Source organism: Hemitrygon akajei, chromosome 22, assembly GCF_048418815.1.
Source record: "Hemitrygon akajei chromosome 22, sHemAka1.3, whole genome shotgun sequence".
NCBI lineage: Eukaryota > Metazoa > Chordata > Chondrichthyes > Myliobatiformes > Dasyatidae > Hemitrygon > Hemitrygon akajei.
Genome location: NC_133145.1, coordinates 12,715,060 through 12,728,190, shown reverse-complemented (window position 1 = coordinate 12,728,190; position 13,131 = coordinate 12,715,060). Strand labels below are relative to the sequence as shown.

Here is a 13,131-nt window from a genome sequence, read left to right as displayed (position 1 = left end):
TTACTCTGCCCTCACAAACATCAAGGATTCCTCTCACTGAAGTATTCATTAAGGACCTCCCTACTTTCTCTGACTCCTGGGCATTTCTTCTACTATTCCTGATCTGTCCTACCCTCACTGTTCTTCACACGTGTAAAATGCGTTACAGTTTTCCTTAAACCTACTTGCCAAGACCTTCTTGTGTCCCCTTCGAGCTCTCCCAAGTCCTTTCTTCAGTCCTTACCTGGCTACCTTGAAACTGTAGAGTCCTGTCTGATGCTTACTTCCTAAACCTTAAGTAAGCTTTCTTCCTGGTCAGACCCCACTTGGAGTAGTACTGTGCTCAGTTCTGGTCACCTCACTACAGGGAGGATGTGGAAGCCATAGAAAGGGTGCAGAGGAGATTTACAAGGATGTTACCTGGTTTGGGGAGCATGCCTTATGAGAATAGGTTGAGTGAACTCGGCCTTTTCTCCTTGGAGGGAAGGAGGATGAGAGGTGACCTGATAGAGGTGTATAAGATGATGAGAGGCATTGATCGTGTGGATAGTCAGAGGCTTTTTCCCAGGGCTGAAATGGTTGCCACAAGAGGACACAGGTTTAGGGTGCTGGGGAGTAGGTACAGAGGAGATGTCAGGGGTAAGTTTTTTACTCAGAGAGTGGTGAGTGCGTGGAATGGGCGGCCGGCAATGGTGGTGGAGGCGGATACGATAGGGTCTTTTAAGAGGCTTTTAGATAGGTACATGGAGCTTAGTAAAATAGAGGGCTATAGGTAAGCCTAGTAATTTCTAAGTTGGTGGCATGTTTGGCACAACTTTGTGGGCCAAAGGGCCTGTATTGTGCTGTAGGTTTTTCTATGTTTCCTCTTAACTAGATGTTCCACATCTCCTGTCAACATGGCACCTTCACTCTGCTGTCCTTTCCCTGCCTCATGGGACAAACCTATCCAAAACTCCATGGAAGTGCTCCCTAACAACCTCCACATTTCTGTTGTGCATTTCCCTGAGTATATCTGTTCCCAATTTATGTTGTCAAGTTCCTGCCTAATAGGACCATAATTTGCCCTCCCACAATTAAATATTTCCCTATACTCTCCGTTCTTATCCCTGTCCAAAGCTATAGTAAAGGTCAGGGAGTTGTGGTCACCGTCTCTGAACAGCTCTCCCACTGAGAGATCTGACATCTGGCCTGGTTCATTGCCCAGCACCAGATCCACTATGGCCTCTCCTCCAGTGTGTCTGTCTATATAAAGTACTTAATCAGGAATCCTTCCTGAATGGACATAACAAATTCTGCCCCATCTAAACGTTTTGCACGAAGGAGGTGCCAATCAATACTTGTGAAGTTGAAATCCCCAATGACCACAACTCCATGTTATTTTTGCACATTTCCAAAATTTGCCTCACGATCTGTTCCTCAGTGTCTCTGTTGCTAATGGGTGGTGGAGCAGCGGGAGGGGTCTATAGAATACTTACAACAGTGTGATTGCTTCTTTCCTGTCTCTGACGTGCATTCACACCGACTCTGTAGATAATCACTCTGTAATGTCTTCCCTTTCTGCAGCTGTGATGCCATCCCTGATTCACTCCTCCTCTTTTACCTCCCTTTTGAAATATCTAAACCCTGGATACCCAACAGCCATTCCTGCTCTGAGAGTAGCCAAGTCTCTGTAATGGCCACAATACTGATCTATGCTTCAAGTTCATCAACGTTGTTACTGATACCTGTGTGTTAAGGAAGACATTTTAATCCATCCCACTGACTCTAATTTTGCCCTATCAACTGCATATCCTTGAGGTCTCCCATAAGTTCCAGTGTACCCTACCCTTTTAGTACAGGTGATACTTTCCCCGGAAGAGATCCCAATGATCCATAACCCTGCCCTCTGCCACACATTCATCTGCCAAATCATTATATTCTTCCCTTCACCGTTGCATGGCACAACAGGAATCTGGAGATTACGATTCTGGAATTGGAATTCTCAGAGTCGACTCTGGGATTTTCTAGAGAGTTTGTTTTGAGGGGATTTTCAGTATGTGAAAGGAGGTGCTGAGGTTGAGTTTCAAGCAAAGGGGCCACCTCGGGCGGTGAGGTTGTGGTGGGTGCTAACATTGCCACTGATTGTTAAAGGTATCGCAACAGGTAAGAGGAGATGTGGTATTCAGGAGATTCTTGGTGTTAAACTGTGTCCAAGAATGTGAAATGAACCCCTAGTTATTAAGGGGCATCTTGAGATATTGATTAGTGTTTGGGAATCTCTTACTGTTGTGGTATAAATTTGATCGTAAGAGGCACCTTGATGAGTTACCAGATTGTCAGGTTTCTCTGGGATATTAAAACAGTTGCAGGACTGTGTCAGAGTGGTTTTGATCTGTTTAGGTGCATCTTCATCCAAAGATAGATATTTGGTTTCTGAACCTGGGACTTGAGGCTCCTGTACCTCCATCCTGATGCAGCAACAAGAAGAGAACACGGCTGGATGGTGGGGGTTCCTTGATCTCAGATCTCATTGGATGAATATTTGGGTTTCTCATGTTCTAATCTCATATGTTTGGTGCAAAACGCAAGTTCCATTACTTGAGCCATAACTCCCACCTCTAAATAGTGAGTTATTTTTGTGGGGTGGTGCTGGGAAGGCCTGGGCAGTATCAATGAAGATCCTACAGTGGCTCCTGTTCTCCTCTTTGGTGTTCCTACTGACTACAAGTGGAATTAATGTGGACTTGTCGGCCAGTAATGTGAGATTCCAGTGACATCTTTTCATGGACAGTTTCAGAAACCTCAGGATCAATACCCGGCATTCCGATTTGGCACAGTTCCCAATGGCAGCACTGAGCGGAACATCAAAAACAACTACCCGGATATGCACTCCTACATGACCAGATACAACCAACGTTCAGTGGAGGATGCTCTGGCTAACCTGAAATCAGGGTAAGCTGTGGGTCTCATTAGCACACGGCATATGGGTGGGATCCTCTGCCCCCTACACAGCCAGTCTTTGCTCAGGATGATGGCTGGTTTGGGCAAAATAGAAATGGAGTTTCATTGGCTGATTGTAGATCTGGTGGCTACAAATATAGCTGTGCAATTTGGTGAGCAGTGATGAGCTGGAACCTGCTGTCTATTGTGGATGGTGGGAGCAGAGATTATTGATAACTGTAAATGGAATGAGGATCAGCAAGCGAGGAATACAGTTCTGCAGTGTTACAGAGACTGAGCAGAGCAGAGCACCACTTGAGAAAGCCAGCACGGACTCAGTGGGATGACTGGCCCTCATACTTCGGCTCAGGTCGGTGCACCTCTTACAAAGGGAGGTGTTAGAAACTCAGGATCACTGTCTACTGCTAATTTCAGGAGACATTTCTGAGAGTTACTTCCCCTCAGTTTTTTAATCCAATTTTTATGCACTGCTGCTGGAGGTGGCTCTGAGTGGAACGATCGTAATTGCATTAGACAGGGCTGATGGACCAGACGGACTTCATCTGCTTGTCTGCTACTTAAATCCTATAGAGGCCATTACGGGGACAGTGCAGATTCACCAAGATAACCTTAGACCCTTAGACCTACAAGGGTTACATTATGAGGACATTTTGCTTGAACTAGACATTACAAATGCAGATTTAGATTATAATTCTGGGAATATCAACTTTATTCGCCATGTACATTACATATAATAGGGAATTTCTGTGGCGTGTTGTCATGCAGAAAAAACAATATTCAACCATTCTAAAGAATAAAGAACTATATAAAAATAGGTTGAGGTACGCATGTGGCTATGTGCATAAACACATAAATCCCAGCCTGTATTTACCATGTCATCATTATAAAAAGTGGCTTAAAAAAGCCCAGCAGTGTCTCTACTTTCTGCGAAGGTTGAGGAAAGTCCATCTCCCACCCCCATCCTCATCACATTCTACAGGAGTTGTATTGAGAGCATCCTGAGCAGCTGCATCACTGCCTGGTTCGGAAATTGCACCGTCTTGGATCGCAAGGCCCTGCCTGCAGCGGATAGTGAGGTCAGCTGAGAAGATCATCGGGGTCTCTCTTCCCGCCATTACAGGCATTTACACCACACACTGCATCCACAAAGCAAACAGCATTATGAAGGGCCCCACGCACCCCTCATACAAACTCTTCTCCCTCCTGCCGTCGGGGAAAAGGCATTGAAGCATTTGGCTCTCACAACTAGACAATGTAACAGTTTCTTCCCCCAAGCTATCAGACTCAATACTCAGAGCCTGGACTGACACCTTCCTGCCCTATTGTCTTGTTTATTATTTATTGTAATGCCTGCACTGTTTTGTGCACTTTATGCAGTCTTGGGTAGGTCTGTAGTCTAGTGTAGTATTTTTTCTGTGTTGTTTTTTACGTAGTTCAGTCTAGTTTTTGTACTGTGTCATGTAACACCATGGTCCTGAAAAACGTTGTCTCATTTTTACTATGTACTGTACCAGCAGTTATGGTCGAAATGACAATAAAAGTGACTTGACAACTTGACTTGACTAAAATGCGTACAGAGACTGAGGTAATAGATAGAAGGGGCAGGGGAGGGAATGGGGGCTAACCAGAATGATTGATCAGATTAACTGCCTGGCCAAGAAACTTTTAAGATGGCATGAAGTTTTTGCTTTAATAGTCCCATAGCACTTTCTGGAAGGGAGCTTTAGTAAAGTTCAGTTTGCAGAGTAGTTAGTTTTGCGATGATTAATCCTGCCCACTTCTTTCTTCTGGACAAATACCAGTCCGGCAGTGATGGTGGACTGCAGCCAGTGACCTGCCAGCTTGCTGTAGTTTCTGTGAACACGGTAATGGCTGATGTGAGATGCAGTCTATGACGGCTGTGTAGAATTGCGCCAGTGTGTTTTGGGGAAGCTAGACCTTTACTAACAGCCCTTCTGAGCCTTTTTGTTAATGAAGGAGATATGGTTCTCCCAGATGATGCCCAGAAACCCGACTGTTGAAACGGTGATACCTGCAGAGACGAAGAGGATGAACAAACATTTCTCTTGAAGTTGATATGGTTTTGTGGGCATTCAGCTCCAAGCTGTTGTGATTGAGCTTACTTACTTCCTGGTGGTGGATTTGTCACTCTGGTGAATAGTGCGATGACAGTGGTGTTATCTGCAAACTTTATCAGTTGAACTAATGCATCACTGGAGATGCAGATGGTGTACAGAGAAAGGGACAGGAGAGAATACCCTCCTGTGCCACACAAGTGTTGATTGAGTTGGATGTGGATTTCCTCATGATAGTCCTGAACAAGAGTGTATTGTTTAAACCTAGAGTCTGACTAATAAAAAGCATAAGACATGGAAGCAGACTTAGGCCATTTGGCCCATTGAGCCTGCTGTCACCCCATCATGGCTGATTTATTATCCCACTCAACCCCATTCTCCTGCCTTCTTCCCGTAAACTTTGATATACTTACTAATTAAGAACACATCAACCTCCACTTTAATTATACCCATTGACTATAGATTCACTACCCTCCAGCTAAAAATAATTCCTCCTCATCTCTATTTTAAAGGAATGGCCTTTTATTCTGAGGTTGTAGCCTCTGGTCCTAAACTCCCCCACTATAGGAAACATCCATGGCCACTCTGTCAAGACCATTCAATGTTCGATAGGCTTCAAGAGAACTCCCCTCCTTCTGCATATTCTTCTAAACTCCAGCGAGTATAGGCCCAGGGCCATCAAACACTCTCCATACATTAACCCTTTCATTCCCAGGATAATTCTCATGAACCTCCAGCGGACCCTCTCCAATGCCAGCACATCCTTTCTTAGAAAGAGGGTGCAAAACTGCTCAGAATACTCGGAATAAGTCTTATAAAACTTCAGCATTACATTCTTATTTTTGTATTCTAGTCCTCTTGAAATGAATGCTTTCACTGCCTTTGCCTTTCTAATTGCCAACTGAACCTGCAAGTTAACTTTTAAGGAATCCTGTACAAGGATTCCTAAATCTCTTTGCACCTGAATTTTCTCACCACTGAGAATATAGTCTATATATTTATTCCTTCTGACGTAACCCTGCATTTCCCTGCACTCTATTCCTTCTGCCACCCATTCTCTCAATATGTCCAACTCCTTCTGCAGATTCCCTGCTTCTTCAACACTGTGTGCCCCTCACCTACTTCACATCATCTGCAAACTTGGCCACAAAGCCATGAATTTCATCATCTAAATCATATACCTATAATGTGAAAAGAATCAGTCCCAACACCAACCCTTGTGGAACACCACTAGTCACCAGCAGCCAACTAAAACAGGCCCCCTTTATTCCCACTCTTTGACTCCTGCCAGTCAGCCAATCTTCCATCCATGCTAGTATCTTTCCTGCAATATCATGTTCAGCATCCTCATTTGCAGCGCCTTGTCAAAGGCCTTCTGAAAATCCAAGCAGCACGATCCACGCATTCGCCTTTGTCTATTCTGCCTGTCAGACAAGCTTTTCCTTTGGCCTATTTAGCCTATATTATCATGTGCCTCCACGTACCTTGAAACCTCACCCTTAGCAATGGAAACCAACATCTTACCAGCCACTGAAGTCAGGCTAACTGGCACGTTCTCTGTCTTTTGCCACCTTTATTAAAGAGTGGAGTGACACTTGAAATTTTCTGGTCCTCTGGAACCATTCTCAAATCTAGTAATTCTTGAAAGATCTCTACTAATGCCTCCACAATCTCTGCAGCTGCCCTGGGGTGTAGTCCATCTGTTCCAGGTGACTTATCTACCTTCAGAATCACCGGCATGTATTGTGAAGAAGTGAGCGGTAGTGATAGGGGACTCAGACAGGATGTGAACAGGATTCCCAGATGGTATGTAGCCTCCCAGGTTATCTCAGATCACCTCCACAACACTCTGGAGAGGGGGGAGGGAGAGCAGCCAGATGTCTTGGTACATATTGGTACCCGTGACATAGGAAGGAAAAGCAATGAGGTCCTGAAAAGAGAATTTAGTGAGCTCGGTAGAAAGCTGAGAAGCAGGACCTCCTGGGTAGTAATTTCTCGATTGCTACCTGTGCCACATGCCAGTGAGGATAGAAATGGGATGATTTGGCAGATAAATGTGTGCCTGAGAAGCTGGTGCAGGGGCAGGGCTTCAGGTTCTTGGGTCATTGTAATCTCTTCTGGGGGAGGTATCACCTGTAGAAAAGGGACGGGTTGCACCTGAACCTGAGGGAGACCAATATTCTCGTGGGCAGGTTTGTTAGAGCTGTTGTGAAGGGCTTGAACTAATCTGGCAGGGAGATGGGAACTGGAGTGAATTGACTCAGGATAGGACTGGTGGTAAAAAAACAAAGATGGCGTGCAGTCAGACTGTCAGGAAAGGCAGGCAGATGATAGGACAAAATTGCAGCCAGCAGGGTGAGTATCAGTGCATTAGGAATGCAGAATCAAAAATGATAGCAAATATAATACTCAAAGTGTTATATCACAATGTATAGACTATAAGAAATAAAGTGGATGATCATGTTGCACTTTTACAGATTGTTGGGTATGATATTGTGGCCATCAAAAAACTAGGTAATGATAGCGATCTATAAGGTTATAAGGCTAGCAGGAAGGAGCTTAAGAATGAAATTAGGAGAGCCAGAAGGGGCCATGAGAAGACAGGATTAAGGAAAACCCCAAAGCGTTCTACAAGTACGTGAAGAGTAAGAGGATAAGATGTGACACAATAGGACCAATCAAGTGTGACAGTGGAAAAATGTATATGGAACTGGAGGAGATAGCAGAGATACTTAATGAATACTTTGCTTCAGTATTCACTACGGAAAAGGATCTTGGTGATTATAGGGATGACTTACAGCGTATTGAAAAGATTGAACATTTAGACATTAAGAAAGAGGATGTGTTAGAGCTTTTGGAAAACATCAAGTTGGATAAGTCGCCGGGACCGGATGAAATGTACCCCAGGCTACTGTGGGAGGCGAGGGAGGAGATTGCTGAGCCTCTGGCGATGATCTTTACATCATCAATGGGGATGGGAGGGGATCCAGATGGTTGGAGGGTAGCAGATGTTGTTTCCTTATTCAAGAAAGGGAGTAGAGATAGCCAAGGAAATTATAGACCAGTAAGTCTTACTTCAGTGGTTGGTAAGTTGATGGAGAAGATCCTGAGAGGCAAGATTTATGAACATTTGGAGAGACATAATCTGATTAGGAATAGTCAGCATGGCTTTGTCAAAGGCAGCTTGTGCCTTACGAGTCTGATTGAATTTTTTGAGGATGTGACTAAACATATTGATGAAGGTAGAGCAGTAGATGTAGTGTATATGGATTTCAGCAAGGCATTTGATAACGTACCCCATGCAAGGCTTATTGAGAAAGTAAGGAGGCATGGGATCCAAGGGGACCTTGCTTTGTAGATCCAGAATTAGCTTGCCCACAGAAGGCAAAGAGTGGTTGTAGACGGGTCATATTCTGCATGGAGGTTGGTGACCAGTGGTGTGCCTCAGGGATCTGTTCTGAGACTCTTACTCTTCGTGATTTTTATAAATGACCTGGATGGGGGAGTGGAGGGATGGGTTAGTAAATCTGCTAATGACACAAAGGTTGGAGGTGTTGTGGATAGTGTGGAGAGCTGTCAGAGGTTCCAATGGGACATTAATAGGATGCAAAACTGGGTTGAGAAGTGGCAATGGAGTTCAACCCAGATAATTGTGAGGTGGTTCATTTTAGTAGGTTAAATATGATGGCAGAATATAATATTAATGATAAGACTCTTGGCAGTGTGGAGGATAAGAGGGATCTTGGGGTCCGAGTCCATAGGACACTCAAAGCTGCTGCACAGGTTGACTGTGTGGTTAAGGAGGAATACGGTGCATTGGCCTTCATCAACCGTGGGATTGAGTTAAAAACCGACAGGTAACGTTACAGCTATATAGGTTGAGTGAACTTGGCCTTTTTTCCTTTGAGTGACGGAGGATGAGAGGTGACCTGATAGAGGTATATAAGATGATGACAGGTATTGATCATGTAGATAGTCAAAGGCTTTTTCCCAGGGCTGAAGTGGCTAACACGAGAGGGACAGTGTTGAGGTGCTTGGAAGTAGGTACAGAGGAGATGTCAGGTGTCAGATGTCAGATGTCAGGTGTCACATGTCAGGAGATGTCAGATGTCAGATGTTTTTACACAGAGAGTGTTGAGTGTGTGGAATGGGCTGCCGGCGAAGATAGTGGAGGCGGATACGATAGGGTCTTTTAAGAGGCTCCTGGTACATGGAGCTTAGAAAAATAGAGGGTTATAGGTAACCTTAGGTAATTTCTAAGTAAGTACATGTTCAGCACAGCATTGTGGGCCAAAGGGCCTGTATTGTACTGTAGGTTTTCTATGTTTCTATCACTGAATCATGGCTGAAGGATGGTTGTAGTTGGGAGCTGATTGTCCAAGGTTACATAGAAAACCTATGATAGTCATGAGAGATTTTAACATGCAGGTAGATTGCTAATAGATCTCAAGAGAGTGAATTTGTTGAAAGCCTACAAGATGTCTTTTTAGAGCAGTTTGTCGTTGAGCCTACTAGAGGATCAGCTATACTGGATTGGGTCCTATCTAATGAGTCGGAGGTGATTAGGGAGTTTAAGATTTAAAAAAAACCCTTATTAAGATAAAAAACAGTGATCACGATATGATTGAGTTCAGCTTGAAATTTGATAAGGAAAAAGGGAAGTCTTACATAGCAGTCTTTCAATGGAGTAAGGGAAATTACAGTGGTATGAGAGAGGAGTTGCCACAGTAAACCGGAAGGAGATGCTGGCAGGGATGACAGCGGAGCAGAAATGGCACGAGTTTCTAGAAAAAATGAAGAAAGTGCAGGATAGATTTATTTCATAAACAAAGAAATATTCAAAATAGCACAACTGTGGCTGACAAGGGAAGTCAACGCTAATGTAAAAGCAAAAGAGAGGGCATACAACAAAGCAAAACTTAGCCAGAAGACAGAGGATTGGTAAGTTTTTAAAAAGCTACAGAAAGCAAGCAAAAGAACCATTGGGAGGGAAAAAATTAAATATGAAAGCAAGCTAGCAAACAATATGAAGGTGGAGAGAAAAAGCTTTTTCAAGTATATAAAAAATAAAAAAGAGATGAGAGTGTATACAAGACTGCTAGAAAATGAGGCCAGAGAAATTATAACGGGGGGTTGGGGAACAGGAGATGGACGATGAACTAAATGTGTTTTTTGTATCAGTCTTCACTGTAGAAGACACTAGCAGTGTGCCAGATATTGAAGGCTGTGAGGGAAGAGATGTGAGTGCAGTCATCAAGGGTACACAAGTCACCTGGACCAGATGAACAACACCCTAGGGTTCTGAAAGAGGTAGTGGTAATGATGGTGGAGGCATTGGTATTCATCTTTCAAAAACCACTGGACTCTGGCACGGTGCCAGGGGACTGGAGAATTGCAAATGTCAGTCTACTTTTTAATGAAAGGAGGGAGGCAGCAGAAAGAAATTATAGACCAGTTACCTCAGTGGTTGGGAAGATGTTGGAGTCAATTGTTAAGGATGAGGTTATGGAGTACCTGGTGACACAGGACAAGACAGTACAAAGTCAGCATGGTTTCCTTCACGAAAAATCCTGCTTGATGAACCTGTTGGAATTCTTTAAGGAGATTACAAGTAGGATAAAGAGGATGCAGAGAATGTTGTAAATTTGGACCATTAGAAGGCCTTAGACAAGGTGTCTCACATAAGGCTGCTTAGCAAGTTAAGAGCCTATGGTATTACAGGAAGTTACTGGCATGGCTAGAGCATTGGCTGATTCGTGGGAGGCAGTTCGTGGGAATAAAAGGATCTTTTCTGTTTGGCTGCCAGTAACTAGTGGTGTTCTGCAGGGGTCAGGGTTGGGATAGTTTCTTTTTATGCTGTATATCAATGATTTAGATGATGGATTAGCGGGCCTTGTTGCCAAGTTTTCAGACGATATGAAGATTGGTGAAGGGGCAGATAGTGTTGAGGAAACAGGTAGACTGAAGAAAGACCTAGACACATTAGTAGAATGGGCAAGCAAGTGGCAAATGATATACAATGCTGGAAAGTGCACGGTCATGCACTTTGGTAGAAGAAATAAATGTGCAGACTATTTTCTAAACGGGGAGAAAATCCAAAAGATCTGAGATGCAAAAGAACTTGGGAGTCCTTGTGCAGAACACAGTAAAGGCTTACTTGCAGGTTGAGTTGGTGCTGAGGAAGGCAAATGCCATGTTAGTATTCTTTTCAAGAGGTCTAGAATACAAGAACAGGAATGTGATGCTGAGGCTTTAAGGCACCAGTGAGGCCTCACCTTGAGTATTGTGAACAGATTTGGGCCCCTTATCTCAGAAAAAATGTGCTTGCATTGGAGAGGGTTCAGAGGAGGTTCACAAGGATAATTCCAGGAATAAAAGGGTTATCATATGAGGAACATTTGATGGCTTTGGTCCTGCATTTGCTGAAATTTAAAAGGATGGGGGGGGGGGGATCTCATTGAAACCTTTCAAATGTTTAAAGACCTAAACAGAATAGGTGGGGGGGAGTCTGGGACTAGAGGGCACAGCCTTAAGATAGAGGGGTATCCATTTGACATGGAGAAATTTCTTTAACCAGAGGGTGGTGAATCTGTGGAATTTGTTACCGTAGGCAGCTGTGGGGGCCAGGTCATGGGGTGTATTTAAGGCAGAGATTGATAGGTTCTTGATTAGCCACAGCATCAAAGGTTATGGGGAGAAGGTCGGGGAGTGGAGCTGAGGAGGGGAAAATAGGGTCAGCCATGATTGAATGCTCGATGGGTCAAATGGCCTAATTCTGCTGTGTTATATAAAAAGAAATCTGTTAACAGCAACAGTACAACGAAATATGTAATAAATAAATAGAGAAAAAAAACTGAGTTACATTAAGTATATACAGTGTATGTCTATTAAATAGTTAAGTTAAAATAAGTGTTGCAAAAAAACAAATTAAAAATAAGTGACAACACACACAAAATGCTGGTAGAACTCAGCAGGCTAGGCAGCATCTATAGGGAGAAGCGCTGTCGACGTTTCGGGTAAGTGATGTAGTGTTCATGGGTTCAATGTCCATTTAGAAATTGGATGGCGGAGGGGAAGAAGCTGTTTCTGAATCATTGAGTGTGTGCCTTCAGCCTCTGTACCTCCTTCCTGATGGTGACAATGAGAAGAGGCCACATCCGGGTGGTGGGTATCCTTAATGATAGTTGTCCCCCTTCCTAAGGCACCACTCCTTGAAGATGTCTTGGATACAACAGAGGCTGGTACCCATGACAGAGCTGACTAATATTACAAGTTTCTGCAACATATTTTGATCTTGTGCAGTAGCCTTCCCCACCCCCCTGCCCGCCCCAGAAGGTAATGCAGCCTGTCAGAATGCTCTCCACTGTACATCTGTATAAGTTTTTGAGTGTTTTAGGTGACAAACCAAATCTCCTCAAACTACTGATGAAATACAGCTGCTGTCTTGCCTTCTCTATAACTGCATCAATACGTTGTGTCCAGGTTTGGTCCTCAGAGATCTTGACACCCAGGAACTTGAAGCTGCTCACTCTCTCCACTTCTGATCCCTCTATGAGGATTGGTATGTGCTCCCTTGTCTTACCCTTCCTGAAGGCCACAATCAGCTCTTTGGTCTTGCTGATGTTGAGTGCCAGGTTGTTGCTGCAACACCACTCATTTAGCTGGTATATCTCGCTCTTGTTCGTCCTTTCATCACCACCTGAGATTCTGCCAACAATGGTTGTATAATCAGCAGATTTAGAGATGGCATTTGAGCTATGTCTAGCCACACAGTCATGGGTGTAGAGAGAGTAGAGCAGTGGGCTAAGCACACACCCCTGTGGACTGATGTTCAGCCATTACCTTTCTTATTTAACCTTTGGTTTATTTTTGGAGATGAAGAGATCCAGAGAGTCATAGATGTGCAGAGGACAGCAAGGTGGAAATTAGGAGCAAATGTAAAGAAATTCTTAAATTCAGCAGGGATGCAGAAAATAGCATCAATGCAGTTAATGCAGCAGAAAAGAAACAAGGGACTTATCCAGTCAAAGAGCATTCCATATATCCCAGCCAGGCACAGACTGGGCCCAAGAAATGTCCTGTAGCTTTATCTTTGGTGTGAAGAAAGTGAATGGAGTTGAAGTTGTTCAAAATCTTT

The 13,131-nt window shown here is 43.8% G+C and overlaps 1 protein-coding gene across 4 annotated transcripts in view; it reads left to right on the top strand.

Moving 5' to 3' along the window:
• The window catches only part of LOC140714989 (glutamate receptor ionotropic, NMDA 2C-like), a 592,188-nt gene that overhangs the window by 570,818 nt on the left and 8,239 nt on the right, over nucleotides 1-13,131 (top strand). For all 4 annotated transcript variants that reach the window (XM_073026728.1, XM_073026726.1, XM_073026727.1 and 1 more), the window contains exon 10: nucleotides 2,750-2,910. In XM_073026728.1, the coding sequence (XP_072882829.1) occupies nucleotides 2,750-2,910 (161 nt within the window). The remainder of the gene's footprint in view (nucleotides 1-2,749; nucleotides 2,911-13,131) is intronic.